Source organism: Rhinoderma darwinii, chromosome 7 (genome assembly GCF_050947455.1).
Source record: "Rhinoderma darwinii isolate aRhiDar2 chromosome 7, aRhiDar2.hap1, whole genome shotgun sequence".
In the NCBI taxonomy this organism is placed as follows: domain Eukaryota; kingdom Metazoa; phylum Chordata; class Amphibia; order Anura; family Rhinodermatidae; genus Rhinoderma; species Rhinoderma darwinii.
The window spans coordinates 68,537,194-68,557,290 of NC_134693.1; the positions used below are offsets into that span (position 1 = coordinate 68,537,194).

Consider the following 20,097-nt stretch of genomic DNA (forward strand, 5'->3'; position numbering starts at 1 on the left):
GGGTCATTACCGGGAGCGGGCGGCTGAGGGGTCATTACCGGGAGCGGGCGGCTGAGGGGTCATTACCGGGAGCGGGCGGCTGAGGGGTCATTACCGGGAGCGGGCGGCTGAGGGGTCATTACCGGGAGCGGGCGGCTGAGGGGTCATTACCGGGAGCGGGCGGCTGAGGGGTCATTACCGGGAGCGGGCGGCTGAGGGGTCATTACCGGGAGCGGGCGGCTGAGGGGTCATTACCGGGAGCGGGCGGCTGAGGGGTCATTACCGGGAGCGGGCGGCTGAGGGGTCATTACCGGGAGCGGGCGGCTGAGGGGTCATTACCGGGAGCGGGCGGCTGAGGGGTCATTACCGGGAGCGGGCGGCTGAGGGGTCATTACCGGGAGCGGGCGGCTGAGGGGTCATTACCGGGAGCGGGCGGCTGAGGGGTCATTACCGGGAGCGGGCGGCTGAGGGGTCATTACCGGGAGCGGGCGGCTGAGGGGTCATTACCGGGAGCGGGCGGCTAAGGGGTCATTACCGGGAGCGGGCGGCTAAGGGGTCATTACCGGGAGCGGGCGGCTGAGGGTCATTACCGTGAGCGGGCGGCTGAGGGTCATTACCGTGAGCGGGCGGCTCATGGTCATTTAACTGTGAGATGGTCTTCGAGTGGTTTCCGCCTCTGACCTCCCATTGAAATTAATAGGAGGCAGGAAAAACCTGCGGCGCTCGTTTGGTGCTTTTTTTTTGTCTGCGGTTTTTGCATTCGCTTCAACGGCTTAACAAAAACGTGGGCAAAACACACGGCAAAAAAAAAAAATCAAAAAAAAAAAATCAAAAAAAAAAATCAAACAACGCTGTCAATTCAAAATTTACCCCAAAATTCCTAAATGAATTTGGAAGCAGATTTTTAGTTTCTGCCTTACAAAAAAACATTGTGTGAACATACCCCAAGAGTGTACTGCTTGTTTTTAGCCACTTTGTCGTTTTGTAAACAATTTTTGGTAGGGGTGCCCTGAGAATTTTCCTGGGGTGCCTCGATCCTGAAAAGGTTGGGAAACTCTGGTCTAGATCCAGGAACTAGAAATGTGTCATTAGCTGAATGTGTTTATATCCAAATGTTCTTATGTACTAGGTTGCATGATCGATTGAAGTCTGAGGAGTGTTAATGCCCAGAAGCGGTTACCTTCATCCCTTGATTAGGCCATTACACGCCACAGTACATTGTACAGAATTCCTAGCTTCCAAGTATTTTACAGGGGAGCCATCAATGGCAGCCACAGGTTGTAGATCTTGATAAAAGATGCCATAAATAGAAATGCATATATATTTGCCCACACTGTTTGTTCACGGCTAGTTAAAAACAAAATTTCTAGTGTTGCGAGTATGAGTTCTGCAACCGTAATATGAAAAAGGGGAGTTCTGAAGCCTGTAGAATTGCCTTAGTCATCTATTCTTCCCATTTGTGAGAAAAAGGTAAATAAAAAAAATAAAAAAGGGCCAAGAACACAGCTGCAAAGTGCCAAATAATGTTCAATATTCCTGGCAATCCACCATAGCAAAGAGCAAACTTGACGCATCTTATGCTGTGCATGCCCTAACACTGCAGTAGAAAACTGGAATTCAAAAGGGTTGTCGGCTCTAAACCCATTACTAAACCTAAGAAAAAAAGATTAAAAATAAACACTGGATAACATTTTTAGTACTGTTCATATTTATTAGAAGCAATAGCAAAAAGGGATCAGACTTCGGATTCCTCAACTCTGGATGAAAGCAGGCTGCAGTATAAAGGCACTTGCATTACATTATCTGAGATTCTAACAATCCTTCTCTAAAAGAGTTTGCAAACTTGTAGAGAAGTTATTTGGTTTGACAGGAAACAGTACTCTGCATACATATACAATGATCATTACTGACTGGCAGTGATTCATTTGAAAATAGTTTGACCATTACAATAAGGAGTGCACAGTATATCAGTTCATATGAGTGGTGCAGGACAGCTTAACCTCCAGTTATAAGTTTATAGCAAATGTATTTCTCCCTTATATACTTTCATGTATACAAAACACATAATTGTAATATAAAAATGTGATCCGACCCTTAAATATTTGGTCCTTATTTGACTTTCAAATGACAGTGTATTTTGGCAAAACAGCATATTAAAAACAGAAAAGGCAATAAAGACTGACGTTTTCCAGACAAAAGAACACTTTCAAGAGGGAAAGTAAACCAAATCTGTTAGCAGCCGTTTCCTTCAAGACACTTGTAGTTTACATGGCCTACCCTTACCTTAATTCCATCTTTTATACAGCTGACAAATCCACTGTCATTACAGAAAGTGCCCAAACATCTAGCCCAACACTTTGGAGAGATTGCAACAAAACACAAAATTCAATGGAAAATTATTGCATCTGATCAAGTAATGGCTTTAAGAAAACAAGACAGGAAAAAGACGCGCCTGTCATTGCTCTTTTCCATCAATAAGGTATAACATTTAATTTTTTTTAGCTTTACATGGTGGTTAGATCCCTAATCAGTCGATTTGAAATCCCCAGGATCGGCTTTGCTATCCAAATCTTCATCAGAAGCTTCATCAACTCCCTTCCTCCCAACACGTCTTGTCACAAATGTTGTTACGTCACCACGTCTGTGTATAAAAAAATAAAATCATGCATCAGGGGAGAAAGATGTACAAAACAAATCAAAACAATATATCGTACATTACAAACACTTTGGGAGCCAACAATGCGCTTCCATTAATGTCTATTGATGCAGACTTGTCTAGGACAGATCTGCAACTGTTCAAACTCTCTGCTCCACTCCCTCTTTAAAGCCACTTATAGAATCTACATTTTAACACTGTTACAAAGTGTTAGCAATTCATGTGCTGACAATTTGCAATATGCATGGAGATTTGTATAGAACCCCTTGACATGCCCTCACGTCTGCTCACCTTTGCTTTGTAATAAACCTTGATTTATAGTCTAAGGCCTCATGCACACAAACGTATTTTTTTTCCTCCCGTAAATACAGGTCCGGTGTCACAGTATTCCACCCGTATTTACGGACCCTTTTTCTCTGCACTAATCGGCAGCCCCTTCTCTATCAGTGCTGGAAAGAGAAGGAAGGGGCAGCCCTTTCGGGCAGTTTCCGCAGCAATTGTAAGTAAAAGAAGTTCATACGTACCGTTGTCTTGGTGATGCGTCCCCCTCTTTTGACATCCAGTTCGACCTCCCTGGATGACGCGGCAGTCCAGGTGACCGCTGCAGCCTGTGTTTGGCTGCAGCGGTCACATGGGAGGAAACGTCATCCCGGGAGGCCGGACTGGAGGAAGAAGCAGGTAAGTTAACTTTTAATACTATTAACTCCAGCGGTAGTCACTGTCCCGGGTGCTGAGAATTACTGCCGATCAGTTAACTCTTTCAGCCCCCTGGACAGTGACTATCCCAACGTCGCCTAGCAACGCTCCCGTAATTACGGGTGCACACACGTAGCCACCCGTAATTATGGGAGCCCCATAGACTTCTATGGGCCTGCCCGTGCCGTTATTACGTCCTGAAATAGGACATGTTCTATATTTTTCAACGGCACGAGCACGTTCCCGTAAGCAAACGGGAAGGTACCCGTGGCCAATAAAAGTCTATGGGCCCGTAATTCTAGGCGTTTTTACGTTTGTGTGCAAGAGGCCTTAGCACCTGCATTTTTCCTTTGTTGTAGTTATTACTTGTGATATATATTTTTTTGGGGTTATTCATCATCTCCATTAACCTTTGGCAAATTTCTGATGTGATTTGTAATCTGGTGACAGAGCCTCTAAGTGCCCTATCTCCTACATAATCGGATCGGCACTGTAATGTAGATAAGTGTTTTTTATTGAGATAACCGATTTTTGAGCAAGTTGTGAGCAATTTTAGATTTACCCTTTAAAGAGGGTCTGTCACCAGATTTTGCAACCCCTATCTCCTATTGCAGCAGATCGGCGCTGCAATGTAGATACGAGTAACGTTTTTTGTTTTTTTTAAAAACGAGCATTTTTAGCCAAGTTATGACCATTTTTATATTTATGCAAATTAGGCTTTCTAAAGTACAACTGGGCGTGTTTACAGTAAAAGTACAAGTGGGCGTGTATTGTGTATGTACATCTGGGCGTTTTTACCTTTTACTAGCTGGGCGTTGTGAATAGCAGTGTATGATGCTGACGAATCAGCATCATCCACTTCTCTTCGTTACCACCCAGCCTCTGGCTACGCCCAGTTGTACTTTAGAAAGCCTCATTTGCATAAATATAAAAGTGGTCATAACTTGGCCAAAAATGCTAGTTTTAAAAAAAACAAAAAACGTTAACTCTTATCTACATTGCAGCGCCGACCTGCTACAATAGGAGATAGTGTTAAAGAGGCTCTGTCACCAGATTTTCCAACCCCTAACTGGTCTCCTGAACTCTTGATCATGACATTAGGCAGTACTTAAGAAGTTATCCATACATTTTCCCTTCCACACACACACAATATAATTATGCAAATATTGCAGTATGCACTTTTACATAATGAGTAGCTCATTTAGGAGTCAAGAAAAAGGGTGTCCTTTGTATTTTTCGGTTTTTATCAGTCACAAAAGTTCAGAAGTAATTCGACTTTTCAGTTAACAGAACTTACCGAAGTTTGCTTTTAAGGGTATTAACCTCACGGTTCATTGTTTCTGCAGTCTCTGTAGCATCCTCAAGTTCGCGCTGCAATTTACGTCGCATTGCATTGGCACGCTGTGCTTCTTCTTCTGCTTCTTCCACCTGGCGCTTCAGCTGTTTCATACGAACATTATTTTTCTCTGCCTAAATCACAAAATATACAGTTTAAGCTTAATCTTGAAGACATTTCTTTACGGTGAAAAATGTTAAAAAATAGTTTTTTGTAACCACCTGGTCTTTATACTGCTCAGCATTCCGCCTTTCATCTTCCATTTGCATTAGCACATCCTTCAGCTTTTTCTCTGTGCGACGAACCTGTTTGCTTGCACTTTGTCTCTCTCTATTTCAGAATAAAAATTTGGAGTACTACTGCATTAAATTCTGCATTTATACCTTACAATTTGCGATAAAATTAATGTGCTATAAATTTAATGTGCTACATACTTTGTTTCAGCATCAAGTTGTTCCTCCAGTTGTGATATCTTTGCTTCCAATGCTGTGATTGAAGCCTTGAATTTGGATTTAATAGAGCCTTCTAATTCTTGTAACTTTGTTTTTATCTCCTTGTTCTGGCGATCTAATTGCTGACGGGCATTCTCATTCTTCTGAGAATTACTACGTTCTGCATTCAGATCAGCATTCATCTGGTCAATCTGTCAGATGGGGAAAAAAAATGTAAGATAAAATTGTGAAAAACGACTTCATAAGCATTAGCAGTGCCATCTCCAACTATAAAAAAAATATAAAGAAAAGGGAGCGTACATGTTTTTAGTCAGTTTTGACGAACGTTATCATTGGCTACTTCACCCCTTCCTGACCGATGACATACTTATGTCATAGCCGAAGGGGGAAGTATGGAGAGGGCTTAGGGGATGAGCCTGCTTCATACAAAGTGGATGTCGGCTTTGTGTTACAGCCAACACACTACGGTAACTAGCTCATTCAACCCATTAAATGCCGCAGTAAGTAGTGACCGCACATTTAAATAGAGGGGGTTGCTGCTCTATTTCTAACTAACAGCCCATCGCCCCACTATGCGATTGCGGGGGCTGATTGTTATGCCAGCCTGGGGGCCTAATGAAGGCGACCAGGTATGCCATCTTTGTGCTCCTATTAAGCACTGCCTCTCGCAGGCCTTAATAGATGCCGATCAGAAAGACTATATACTGCAGTACATTAGTATTGCAGTATATAGTGCAAGTGCTGGTTTAAAGGTGTTTTCCCAGAGACATGACATATCCACAGGATGTGTCAAATGTCAGATCGATACAGATCCCACCTATCTCTAGAACGGGGCCACCTTAACCGTTTTACCGCTATGTGTTGTAGCTGAAAAGTGTGATTTCAGACCATGAATTACCAAAAGAATAGCTCGCTGAGCTACGCCGTTTCCGTAACTCCTATTAGTAGTGAATAGCAGTTCCGAAAGCAGTGTAGCATGCAAACTACTCGGTTTCCGTAACTACCATTCTGTTCTATGGGACTTACGGAAACTGCGTAGCTCAGTGAACTACGCTGTATCCATAATTCGTGGTCGGGAAGCACAATCCAGATACCCTTTTTTCTAGAGGTTATCAGTATATGATCATGGGGGACCGACAATCCCACCAATCAGCTGGCTCCGGGCACCGTACGTCGGAAGCAGATGGCTCCAGTCACAGTAAAGTGTCCAAGCTGTACTACTACAGCTCTGCTTTTATTCAAGCGAATAGGAGAAGAGTTGCAGTTCGGCCGCTATGCCATTTGCTCCCGGCACTGAACACTGCATAACATCCGGTGCCTGGCAGCATGTCAAATGTACACCTTTGAAAACTTTTTTTTTTTAAATGAAAATGTGCATCAGTGTGATTGAAATTAAATTTTATTACATTTTTTTACTTTGAGATACAGCTGCGTTGTATCTGTATGCACAGCAGCTGTATCCTGAGCAGAAACCTAAATCCATCAGGTCAGCGGCACTGACTGGTTCAGTGAAAGCATGTCCTGCGTAATCCACCTGTTATGAACTTAGATGTGATCGATAACCGCTTGATACTGCGTGTCAGACATGCAGGACCCACTGTTACTCAAACCTGTATCCGTCAGGTCAGCAGGACTAATTGGTTAAGTGATTGATACAGCTGCCCCGTTTACAGGTTACAAATCAGCTGTATCTCAAAAAGTTAAATTTTTTAATAAAACGTAATTACAAATTTGCAAATACATTTTCCTAAAAAAACAACACGTTTTCAAAAGGTGTACATAGCCTTTAATGCATTATGAGAACAGACTCAGTCATAACAAATTTTGAAGCCTTTTAGTATACTGCAAAATAAGCACCTGTAGCGTAGCCTTCCTCAGTCTATCATTGGCCAATTCAGTGTTGCTCTGTTCCTCCTCCAACTCTTCCTCAAGCTGTGCAATGCGAGAGTCTAAACGTCTCTTTTCTTCCAAAGCCAGAGCACTAAAGATTAAAGATGGATAGAACATATAATCACTAATGACATTAGCCTATGTTAAATCATAACGTCTAGAATTTTGTACTGTAAAACAAGGGCATGAGCGGGAAAAAACTGTAGCATATGGCATGTAAGCAGATTTAACAGTATTTTTTTTAGCAAAATCCAACAAGCACAGCACTTATGCCGCATTATGCCCTTAAGTGTTTTACTTAAAGTTACTGTAGTAATCCTAGTGTGGGTACATGAAGAAAAAAAACAAAATTTGATGTCCTACCCTTTACCACTGCTATTTGCAATTTCATCTGCCAGTTCATCTCTTTCTTGTTGTGCTTGTCTTTTGGCACGTTCTGCAGCAGCAAGTTCCTGTTTTGGAGGGAAGGACCGGATGAGCAATTTAAAAATTGATAATATTGGTTTATCCACATTTACTACCAATAATCCTTCCGCCACAATACATTAAGAAATGTGAAAGAAAAATCAGGGCAAAAAAAGTTTGATAGTAACAGCAGAAATCAAAGCAACACCATATCACAACCTCAATGTTTTCCTACGGCACACGATGGGTTTCCTTGCGATCGTCACGAAAAAGTTCAACACTTTCATTTATGCTGCAGTGTGGCAATACAGTGATTACTCAGGCGCTATCAAAGGTCATCATGTAGCCTTAACTTAAAGGGAATGTGTTGCCAGCAAAACATGTATTTTTTTTTTTTAGTTAAACATTTAGTGTGTAGGTGATTAAACATTGTTCAAATTTTTTTCACGAGTCAGGAAATATTATAAATTAGATTCTAATTTATAATATTTCCCAGTGCTGGTCACTAGATGGAGCTATTCCCAAAATTGCAGCATTGCATGTGGTAAAGCAACCACATTGCTTTTTGCTGCAAAATTGGGAAAAAAAGCACTCGCTCTAGTGAGCTCTGAGAATCCCCCCCTCCTTTATCCTGGCTAGTGCCGGGATAAACGAGGGGATTGAACGGTCTAACCTCCTACACTGTGTGTCGCCATTTTTTGAGCTAACACACAGTGTAGTAGGTTTACATACAGTAGTATGGAGGAGGTCAAGCCGCAGAGGAAGCGGCCATGGGATATTTGCTAACAGGAACATTAGATCCGTGTACCAAGTCCTGCGATGTGAGTCTCGGGCCACCAGGAGAGACCATTCTCCAGGATCCGGCCTTTCAGGCTCAGGTAATCCGCCTCCCAGTTGTCTTCTCCTGGGATGTGCAAAGCAGGGATTGCTGGGACATTTTGTTCTACCCAACGAAGGATCCTGGTGGATTCCTTCCATACAGTCCTCCTCCTTGTACCTCGCTGATTGAGGTATGCCACTGCTGTAGAGTTGTCTGTCTGTATCCGCACTGGAAGACCATGGAGATGAGGGCCGCCTATTAATCTGGGGCTGAGCTTCCGAGCCAGACCAAGTGCCAAGGACTGAGGCAGCCGAAGACCGCCCCCCCAGCCAGACAAACTTGTGCCTGTTGTGAGGAATTTCCTTAACATGTCTCAGGGAAAACCCTTCACAACTCCCCACCAGAAAGGCATCCAACAGCAGCTCCTTCTTGACTGGATTTGATGATCTGTCATCCCCCTTCAAAGAGTCTAGGGACTTGTCCCAACGAGATAGAGGTCACCAGCTTTAGAGATCGGGACTGAGATTAAGCAGATGGGAGTCTCTCGAAAGGTTGAGACCATCACCCAAGGTTTTCATGCAGAAGCGGCTGGAGCAAAGAGCATTCCGGCAGAGTACTGTCACTCCCTGTCGGACAGTGGTCTTGTTCTTGGCTAAGACTACCCCGGTTGCCTGTGTATCCAGGACCATACCTAGTGAGGGATTACTTGGTAAAGTTGATCAGCCGTCCGAATCTACGAACACAATCCAGTGTAATGTTGACTGTGCAAGGTGCCTTCACTAAAAGATCGTCCATGTATGGAATAACAGCTATCCCTCTGGATCTGAGAAGAGCCATGGACTCTGTGCTGGCCATGGCTCCAAGGGTCTTCACCAAGTCATGGCAAAGGGGAGGGCTACAAACTGGAAATGCTCGGAACCTACTGCAACACAGGAAACCCTGATTAACTCGAGCAATGGGAACATGAAGCTCAGCATCCTTGAGGTCTATTGAGGACAGGAAATAGTCCACCAAACGCAGAGACTCCATGTGAAACCTTCACATGTCGATTGAGACGTTTTACATCCAAAATGTGTTGAAGAGATCTTTTCCCGGGACAAAAGGACGGGTTTGAATAAAAACCTTTGAACAGCGCTGGAATTGGTATTGGGACAATTACTCCTTGACGGAGGAGGCTTTGAATGGCCTGAGAAAAATCTTGGGTCCTGGAGGGGGTGTTGAAAAGAAAAAAAATAAATCAGACAGGACGACGAGAAAAAAAACACACCTATTTTGTAGCCTGCCGACACAACCTCCCACACCGTTTCATCTTCGAGCCATATCGCCTGGAAGGAGAGCAGCGGTCTCCCAATCCGAGGGAGCAGCACGGGCGAGGGCAAATTTTCAGGCTATGGAAGCCCGCTGTGTCGGAGCAGGTCTAGCAGGACTATTGCAGGGCTGTCAGGAGTTTCTAGATGAAGGAAGATCTCTGCGATTGGAAGGGATGGGAGTCACGCGAGTTCTGCCTTTGACGTGGCAGAGTACTGAAATGAACGAAGCCATCTTAGTCTGACTGAGGAAACTGGGTGTTGACATCTTTGTGTGTAAAGTGCTCCTTCCTTCTGTAGCCTCTGGAATTAGTTGGACCAGGTCAGATCCATAAAGGAGACAAATGCAAGGGTGAAAACGAATTAGCCATGGCCTTAGCCGACCTTTGGGCAGATTGGACAGACATCACAGATTTAGACATCTGCAAAAGAAGTTCAGCTAGCAGGTGATCCAGTTGCGTCCCATGAATCAATTGTGTCCTGTAGTTGAGTAGCTAGTTCAATACTAGCCAAGCTAACACAATATACTGCAAAAGGGGGTGTGACAAGCAGCGGCCACGCTTAAATTGGCATTTGCCATAAACTCCACTTGGTATCAATGGGATCCTTTGAGGCAGAAGCATCTGCAACCAGTAAGATAGTATTTTCATAAAGCCGGGCCATGGGAGCATCTACTAAGGAGGGAACTGACCATTTGTCAATACACGTATCAGAGAACAGAAAAATTAGTGCACATTCTTGGGCACGTGCATAGACCAGTCAACGTGTTCCAACGCATCAGAAAACAAAGTTGTCAAAACCTTTATGATCTGGAAATACCAGTGGGAGCTTTTCCCATTGAAGACATGTTATGAGCCTTTTACAAAAAAAAAATAAAAAAATACTATAGCCAATGGCTATCCTAACAGACCCCCTAGGTGCTGTGTCCCCCGTTAAGCAGGAAAGTTAGCAGCACTGTATGACTTCTGTACATCGCTCAGTGTATCACTGGTAGTGTATGGCATAATTAGAGTGAAGCGTCTGAGAGCAGAAAAAAAAAAAAAACCTCCTCTCCAGCCAAAACCCACACCGTGCTTGTTGGACAGGACAGGCATGTGACTCAGGTTCCGTCTGGCAACCAACCAGAAGGCGACAGACAGCGCGGGAAAGCCGGGGGCGAGGCCAGCATGCTGCCTAGTAGAGAAGCAAAGCCGGAGATCAAATTAATTGCGCTGCCAGAACGCTGCGATTTACTCTAAGCCAGTCTGTAGTGCTAATAAAAAAAAAATACAATTTTTTAAAAAATGCTCAAGAATGTCTGCCAACACATACGTTTTAGAAAACCGCTCCGAATATAAAAAAAAACCTCGAGGGGGGCAGGGGGGTGCATAAGTAGCTATACAGGGGAGATTTTTCAAATAGTCTAATTACAGTATTGTGAGCCAATTTTGAAGAAACAAGTTGGCATTATTAGAAAAAAAACTTGGTCTGATGAAGCAACCTTCAAACTTTCAGGTGCTGTTCATGGGCACAACAGTGTTTATTACTCAACAGAAAACCCCCTTGCAACAATTGAAAAACAGTTGAATCAACCTGAGATTACATGAAAGGGCTGCCCAAACTGTAAAGGGGTAATTGGAAAATATTCTACAATAAAACGGTTACTTCGGACCTGTACCTTAACATGCTCCAAGGAAATATAATAACACACTTGCAGTTGGAGAATGAAAACGAAGACTTTTTTTTCAGCAAGATGGAGCCCCTCATTATGCTTTAGCGTTGCGAAAGATTACCCAATAGGTCGATAGGTAGACTACGCACAGTTGAATCGCTAACACATTTACGAGACTTAACTCCCCAAAAGAAAAAGTCCATCGGGGTGATCAAAGATCAGGTATATTCAAGAAAACCATGCACGGTGATAACCGTAAATAAAAGCAGCATGCAGAGAAATTAATGGCAAGAAAGCACTTCATGCCAAAGTGTTCTCGTGTAAAGACTAGATTACAGCAATGTGTAAATAGTGAGGCCAGTCAATTTGAGCATTTAACAGATACTGAATGGTTTTGTTTTCCATAAAATACTATTTAAACTGTATACCTACATATGCACACCCCGTATATAATGTGGCAAGTCAGATGAGTCTGAATTGCTCCACCACCACAGTAGCTCCCAATGGCAGATGGTGGGGACGGGGACGAACGAACCAGTCAGTCGTCTTTAGATGCAGAGTGCTCAGCAAAGGGTATATAGCCCACTGGGCAGATACTTTTTTTTATATTTATTTAGCATCAGTACGGTGTACGGAGTCCACCAGAGAATAGAAAATACTAATATGTTAAGAGATTTTTTTTTTCTTAGTCAAATTTGAGACATTATAAAACCTTCATTTGTGTCCAAGAAAGGTTTAACAAAATGTAATTTCTTCCAAGATAGGTGTTGTGTCCAGAATGAGGTCCCAGACCTCTATAAAAAGTATCTTAGAAACTTTTATGTAAAGGTCTCTGGCACAATGACTTAATATAGGTGAACTCCTTTACTATTTAGACATTTCTCCTAAACAGTCCAAAATTGGAAAGCCAGATATAAAACCTGAAGAGCCTTCGGCAAGTTCCAATATAGAATTTGCCCTGGTGATAAAAGCAAAAGTCCAAACTTCAATAGCATAAAAGCAGTTTGGTTATTAATGCTTTACATTTTTCCTGTGATTTATCTCATTAGTGGACCTTATTTTACCTCCTGCATATGGATCATCTCTGTCTCCAGACTTTTCAGTTTCTTTTCATTTTCTTTAGATTGACTTAAGATGTCATCCCTGGATGTTCTAGTGTCTTCCAACTCTCTTTGGTAATCCTTCATTTGTGCCTGTATTAATAAAAAAAAATAATAATTGTGAAATAGCAAATAAAAGATTTTGAAAAAAAAGGGGATTAGTTAACTGAAGTATATTTCATGACTTGTGTGTATGGAACATAATATGCAGTGCCTAAAACATGCAAACACCAAGCCAAACAATTATACACTATATACACACAATGTAATGCACATTTTATGAGAAATTCTCCCTACCAACTTGAACCAATAAGATTTTTATTTACCTGTAATTTGCGCAGTTGCTTAATGGCTTCTTCTCTATTTTTGTTTGCAGAGTCAATTTGTCCCTCTAAGTCTTTTAGATCCATCTCAAGCTTCTTTCTGGCTGCGACAGCCAAAGTACGTTGCTTCCGTTCATCCTCCAGCTCGGTTTCCATTTCCTTTACCTGAAACAGTTTATAAACGTTGCAGACATTGCTTTAGGTATATATATAATAGTGAATTTTCAAGCGTAAAGACATCAAAAAGTAAAAGGTGGTTTATATCTAATAGTTTAGCCTACAACTTTTTCAAATCAACAAATTTTAGGGGAAAAATGTTTAAAGATTGATAGTCCAAAAACCTCTGATTTTTGCCTCTATGAAGAAGCATATCCAATATCGCCGATTCAAGTCAGGATTTTATTTGCTTGTTTCAAAGTCATTAGTTGGTAGATTAAAGGCTCCAGTGAAGGACTCGCGGGATGAAGTGACGTGCCAGCGTTCTCACGAGATTACACTTGCTGTGCTGTAAGTCCCACACAAACGTTACCGAAGTGTAGGGATTGTGACTAGAAATCGCGTCCTGGCTGGGGGCAATGTCCAATAACTCTCAAGACACTTCAGTAACGTTAATGTCGGAGTATGACTGCACATCATGATCCAGAAAGATCACTGTGCTGAGTAAATGAATGGAGAGAAGTGTATGACGCTGATTTGTCAGTGTCACACACACTTCTCTCTACAACGCCCACATTGTCAAAGAGTAAAAACACGCCCAGTTGGGCATTAAGAAAGTAATTGGCATAAATCTAAAATAGGTCATAACTGTCAAAATTGATCTTTCTAAATAAAAACACTGGCGCTGTAATGTAGATTACAGCAATCACTTTATGTAGAGGATAGGGCACTTATAATGTGGTGACCGAGAACTATATTATTGCTTTTAGTAGGTCATTAAAATAAATTTTATTTGTGTTGTACTTTTTTCACTTCTCTATGGGGGCTGCCATTCTTTTTTCCATCTCTGTATGTCGATTAACGACGCATACAGAGATGGAATACGGAACATACAACCCCATAGAGCATGCGAACGGGAGCCGGTCTATTCACTATAGCGTACGCCGTCTGTGTGGGAACGGCGCATGCGCCGCTCCCACACAGACCAAAAGAAAGGTCTTTGGCAGAGCGCCATTTTCATGTGGACCGGAAGCCGCGGCCGGACAGTAAGATGACGACTTCCGGCCATATGTTCAGACGCAAGGACTAGGAGCGGAGGCAGCGGCAGGAGCAGGTAAATTATGTTTGTGTATGTTCGTGTTATACTGTCTTATTACCACTGTATCTAATCCTCCTACACTGTGCATTCGCTCAAAAATTGGCGGCACACAGTGTAGGTGGTCTGAACATTCAACCCCCTCCTTTCTCCTGGCACTAGCCAGGAGAAAGGAGGGGGGATTGTGTGAGGACACTAGAGCGAGTGTGCTTTATGCTGCAAAATTGGAGAATACAATGAGGTTGCTTTACCACATGCTAATGCTGCAATTTTTGGAATTACTCCATCTAGTGACCAGAACATGGAAATTTTATAAATTAGAATCAAATTCATAATATTTCGTGACTTGTGAAAAAATTAAAACAATCTGTAATCCTTTATATACTAACTGTTTAACGTAAAAAAAAAAAAAATTTCTAGGGACACATTCCCTTTAAGAATACATTTGCATAAATCTTAATGTTCATAGCTTTGTCAAAAATAAACGTACTTCAAAAAACAAAAACGAAACCAGTAGTTATCAACATTAAAGCGCCTATTAGATTAGGTAGTAGATAGGGCAGTTATAAACTGGTGACAGAGCCTCTTTAATTCGGCCGGTTTTCTTTTGGCATTTTAAATGTAACATTTTTCTCTCCCTCCATTTCTAGGTAGGGGAAATTGGGTGACACTAAAGGGAGTTTTACACATGAAGATTATCGGGCAGACGACCGTTCATAGAATGCTAGTTGCCGATAATTGCCCTGTGTAAAAAGGGCAGCGATCAGCAGATGAACGAGCAAATGCTCGATCTGCTGGTCGTAAAGTTTTAAAAAAGTAAAGGATTATTTGTCGGCAGCACATCTCCCTGTGTAAGCAGGGAGACGCGCTGCCGACATTATAATGTATGGGGACGAGCGATTGGAGTAACCCATCTTGTTCCCATCCATAGCTCCGTGTGCCAGGAGCAAGCGAGCACTGATCAACGATGTCTCGCATCATCGGTAGCTACTTACCTGCAAACGCTGATGCTGCTGCAGAATCAACTGTAGCCTCTGGTGCCGATGTGGCCGACACGATGCAGGACCTGTGAGTGACGTCACAGATCTGCACTGCCAGAAGCTGGGCGTTCTGAAGAGAAGTGGATGATACGTCTCATCAGAACGGCCAGCTAGTAAAAGTATTAAAAACGCCCCGATGTACGCACATAATACACGCCCACTTGGACTTTTACTTTTAAACACACCCACTTGGACTTTTGCAAGCCTCATTTGCATAACTACAAAAATGGTCATAACTTGGCCAAAAATGCTCGTTTTTTAAAAATAAAAACGTTACTGTAATCTACATTGCAGCGCCTATCTGCTGCAATAGCAGATAGGGGTTGCAAAATCTGGTGACAGAGCCTCTTTATGTCGTCGTCCCCCCCAATGACAAATGAGAATCTACATTTCGTTTAACAAAATAGCCTCAGGCCATGGAATCAGATATGAGAAAGTGGTGTTATCAGAGCTTGTTGAGTCTAGTCAAATCTTAATTTAGAGGTAATCTTAGATTTCTATTAAATAACTGACAGTAGAGGACAGCCCATTGAACATAAGGCATGAAAATAACTCACTTGTCTGACAAGTTGTTTCTTCTTGTCTTCACTCTGTTCATCACGTCCTTGCAGATCTCGCTCAAACTGTGCACGCAGCGCTTGCAGGTTAACTTCTAAGCGCAATTTAGCATCCTCTGTGGCTTGTAACTCATCTTCAAGTTCCTCCAACTGGGTCTTCATTTCTTCCACTTGCTGTTCCTGCACTCGCTTAGACTTTTCTAGTTCATGAACCTGTTGACAAGCAGGAACTTTTAAAAGGTGTACATATTCAAGTAAATTTTTTTTTAAATAAATCAAATGTTTTATCTGATTTTAACCGACTAAAAAAAAAAAAAAAAATCAACTATATCTTGAATAGTAAAAAAAGTTTGTTTTTTTAACTAAAATCTGTCCTGTATACATAGAAGCTGAATCGTTCCATCAAAGCAGATTGTCAGGTCAGCTGCACTGATGGCTCCGGTGAAAGTTGGTCCTGCATATCCGACACGCAGGTTCCAGCTAATAACGATCACATCCTGCATTATACTAGCCTTTATATGGCCAAACTTAAAGGGGGGACTTCAAAAACACAAACATAATAAAAGGCTAGAATTCCACAGGGTGTTTCTACTGAAGTTCTGTAGAGAATTCCATGTCCTTCCGAATTGCTGTGAAAAACCACATGTGTTTTACCACAAATCACAGACTCTGAGACTTAATGCTCCTCTTATACAGTCCAAACAGCTACTAAAAACAAGAAACCTGCTCATCAGAAGTGTCTTCTCACATCCATCAGAGACTGGTACTTTCCCCATCAACAGTAAAATAAAGATCATGCCCACAAACCATGAACATACCAAAGGCACAACAAATACCTCCGCTTGTACATCCCCCAGCATAGTCTACATGGTACCATATGCAAAATACCCCATTATGCATTGTATAAACTAAAATGGAGCTGGCAAGAGCTGGTCATCACAGAAAGGCAAAAATAATTGTAATATCTAGAACTTTCTTATATAATGCCGGCCACATTTTCATTTGACTACTTTTACCTTTCTGTACAAAATCAAATGCAACACTAAGGCCTTGTTCACAGGGCGCTAAAAAACAACAACTTGAAAATACGACAAAAACGCTAGTATTTTTGCAAAGCGCTTTTTAAAGTACAGGCGTTTTTGGGCACGTAATTAGGACTCCCATTGACCATGGGAATTCGGCACTTTTTACGGGAATTGACCCAATCTTTTTTTTTTTACACAATGCAGTTTTTATTTTTAACACGCGTGCAACAAAAAACACGTCGTATGCACTACAAGGCGTTTTCCCATTGATGTCAATGGGAAGCTTAAAGCATGCGTTGTTTTTGGACGCGTATAACGTGGCAAAAACATGCCATGTAAACAAGGCCTCAAGTAGAATATTTTAACTGCAATTAGGAATGCGAGTTAGTTTTTATTTTTATACTTTGACAATTTGTCAGCAGTTTGGAGCCCTCAAAACGGCAGACATTGCTCTATACGGGGTGGAAGTGCAGTGTATCAACACCTATGTTTCCGGTCATGCAAGTTGCATGACCGACAAATCTACGTTTTGAAGCCCCCGTCGCTGCTATTGCAAGTATCACTCCCTGCTCTGAGCGACGGCTGTTGCTAAATCACGCTGCCTGTAGTTAAAGCGGTGTGCTCCTCCTGACAGGAAAACTTGTGATCGTGTTGAGATATATCCACGTGTGAAGTATCCTTTAAATTGCATGTAACACTTATCCCTGTGCTGCATGGGGAGATAACAGATTTTTCTGCAGTAAACTGCTACTAATGATAAAATACCAAACCAATAAAATATTAACCAGGCATTTAACACATTTGGTTCAACAGAAACTTACACTCTTCCCAACATCATCCTTGGAGCTAACCAAGTCCTCCATTTCAGTACGCAGCTGCTTGTTGAGTCTTTCAAACTCAGCCTTCATTTCCAGGGCCTCTTCCAGGGAGCGTGCCAAGGACAGGGCTTTGGTCTCTTTTTCACGAGCCTCTGCTTCAGCACGGTCACGCTCTTCCGCAAACTTAGCAGAAATAGTCTTCTCCTCACCAAGCAACTAAGACGAACCCAAAAATTTAAAAGCTTAGTGCATTGTGAAATTACAGTACAAGTATATTTTTACCCTCAAAATACTGTTCTGATTTTTGGATGTTATTTAAAAAAACAAAAAAAAAAACACCTGGTCAAATGTTTTGCAGATCTAAAGACAATGACTGACATAAAAATAGGCACGGGTACATGAACTTGAAAACCTTGCAAGGTGTAGAGCTAACTGTAGATACAATCTTAGGCCAGAAGTAGTGGATACGCGAAACACTGAGTCGGGCTGACTTGGAGTGCCACGTTTTTATATGCAGATTTTAAAAGGTTTGAGAAGTATAATAAACCGTGTTTTTTTTCAATTTACTGGCTGTGCTACTCTGTTGTCTCCTCCTCAGTAGGCTTGTGGTTACATCAGTTAGAGCCGGAGACATCTGTAGAACTACTGAGCCCAGCATTCACTGACATCTGCTACACAAGTAACGCTGCATCTATACCTTTCATCAAGACGTTTAGGAGACGGAAACTATCAAGACTATTGCACGGACTGGATTCACTAGGTCGTTTTGAGCTGCTGAGTTTATTTTCGCTTATGTATGGAGATTTATAGGACAACTCTGAACTTCGCTTGCGCCATTTTTTAAACTGTACGTGACACGACATTTCAGACCATGGGAGGGGTCGACTGACCAGGACTAATAGAATCATGCAGACCTCGGATGCTTTTAGTTTAGGCCGTTAGACCTGTGGTCAACTGGCCTAATGAGAAGGATATCTGTTTAAATTCCTTTCAATTACCTGATCAAACTTTTTCTGCTTCTTTTCCAAGTTGGACACAATCTGACGTTGGTGATCAAGATCCACACTAATATCTTCTAGTTCCTGCTGAAGTCTAGTTTTGGTCTTCTCAAGCTTGTCAAAAGCAGCGGCTTTCTCTTCATACTGTTGATTTGTAGCTTCTAATTCCTTTAGCATTTTTTTCTTTTGCTCTTCAACAGAGTCCAAGGATCCAATACTCTCCTCCATTCTCTTTTTCATATCTACCATCTTAAAATGGACCAAAAAAAAAAAAAAGTTTAGAAGCAACTTCACTTTGCACCACACGTGTGTAAATTTAGTCAGTTGACTTATCACCACAGGCCCAAAGACTACAATGAGCAAATTTATGCCAAGTGTCGTTTTGACCATTTTTTTTTTATGGCAGACATAAGTAACTCAGCAGGCAAACAGTTGCATACATACATACATCTATTCATTAAACTGGTTCCATACGGCATCAAACCAAATACATACAAAAGCGATCTTAATACACATACTTCAAGTCAAACATTCAAGCAATTGAAAAGATTTATCTAAGAAACCATTAAAACAAATGGTTTGATTAGAATCACTATTTTCACACATTATAGAGATATTCCATTCATTAACTTTTAAAGCCCTTCCACAGGACAGACAAGAAATGTGGGGTTCGACCACGAAGACTAAAGACTGCTAGAAAGGCAGACCCATGTCCCTCAACAACTGGTTGGCTGTGGTGGAGGACGAGTTGAATGGAGTAGTGCCAAAACGCACAAGGAAGCTCTATACAACTATTGAGGGTATGAAAACAACCCAACAAGTAAAGGTTTGAACACGTACATCATGCTTAAACCAATTACGCACCTGAGACTGCAGTGTTGTGATCTGCTTTGACAAATTTCTCTTGGCTTCCTCCTCTTCCTCTAGTTGCTCAAGAAAACCATTTTTCTCGTCTTCCATTTGTTTCAGTTTTGTACTAAGGCCAAGCTTCTGACGAGTTTCTTCTTGCAAAAGTTCCTAAAGGAACAAAAACCATAAAGGTGACGAGATTTTTTTATTTTTGAATAAAAAAAAATGAGTGAAGTGTAGAATTGTACTGTTAAAAGAACACCATGCAATAAATCTAAAAGCATTAGATCATTAACATATCTACTGAGCGGAAAATATGCACTTCAACGTAGTTTTCTTTTTAAAATGTTGCAATGTACTCTAATACTATGAATTTTAACTACTATTCAACAAAACTTACAATTTACAGTAAATTTACATACGTGAGTGTCTTGAAGTTGAGATTCCAATGTTGAAAAGTCTTTGGAAATTTTGAAAGACTTGCTGTCTGCTTGAGAAAGAAGCCCTGCAACGTTATCCAATTCCACCTGAAGATTTAATAGAATACATATTTTTTATTTCTTTTATTGAAGTGTGTTATGGCAGACTCATTTTCAATAATTGCAACTTACCTGCAGTCGATTTGCCTTCTCGAACAACTCCGCCCGTACTCTGTCTCCTTCTGTAATTTTTACTTGTAGCTCTTGAAGTTGAGTCTCTACTTTCTTTCTCTTGTGCTCGGAGTCACCCTTGCCATGCAGTAGTGCTTTTACCTCATTGGCCAACTCATTACGCTCACTTTCTAGAGCCTGTTTGGCCTTTTCAAGGTTTCCTTTAACCTACGAGAACATAAAATGATATATTACATAGACCTATCACTATTTTTTAGCTTCCCACCCCTGCAAATATAAAAAAAAACAAAAAAAAAACAAGCTAATAACCCAAAAATAAAACAGGTAGAAAT

The 20,097-nt window shown here is 41.7% G+C and overlaps 1 protein-coding gene across 2 annotated transcripts in view; it reads right to left on the reverse strand.

Annotated features, from left to right (window-relative positions):
• Nucleotides 1–2,271: 2,271 nt before the first annotated feature.
• The window catches only part of MYH9 (myosin heavy chain 9), a 152,180-nt gene continuing 134,354 nt past the window's right edge, over nucleotides 2,272–20,097 (reverse strand). For both annotated transcript variants that reach the window (XM_075833510.1, XM_075833511.1), the window contains exons 28-41: nucleotides 19,766–19,972; nucleotides 19,577–19,681; nucleotides 19,170–19,322; nucleotides 18,306–18,554; nucleotides 17,311–17,523; nucleotides 15,465–15,677; nucleotides 12,619–12,780; nucleotides 12,257–12,385; nucleotides 7,373–7,461; nucleotides 6,977–7,100; nucleotides 5,102–5,310; nucleotides 4,889–4,997; nucleotides 4,629–4,801; nucleotides 2,272–2,620 (exon numbers count right to left, since the gene is read on the reverse strand). In XM_075833510.1, coding sequence (XP_075689625.1) covers nucleotides 2,503–2,620; nucleotides 4,629–4,801; nucleotides 4,889–4,997; nucleotides 5,102–5,310; nucleotides 6,977–7,100; nucleotides 7,373–7,461; nucleotides 12,257–12,385; nucleotides 12,619–12,780; nucleotides 15,465–15,677; nucleotides 17,311–17,523; nucleotides 18,306–18,554; nucleotides 19,170–19,322; nucleotides 19,577–19,681; nucleotides 19,766–19,972 — 2,253 coding nt within the window. In that variant the 3' untranslated portion in view covers nucleotides 2,272–2,502. The remainder of the gene's footprint in view (nucleotides 2,621–4,628; nucleotides 4,802–4,888; nucleotides 4,998–5,101; nucleotides 5,311–6,976; nucleotides 7,101–7,372; nucleotides 7,462–12,256; nucleotides 12,386–12,618; nucleotides 12,781–15,464; nucleotides 15,678–17,310; nucleotides 17,524–18,305; nucleotides 18,555–19,169; nucleotides 19,323–19,576; nucleotides 19,682–19,765; nucleotides 19,973–20,097) is intronic.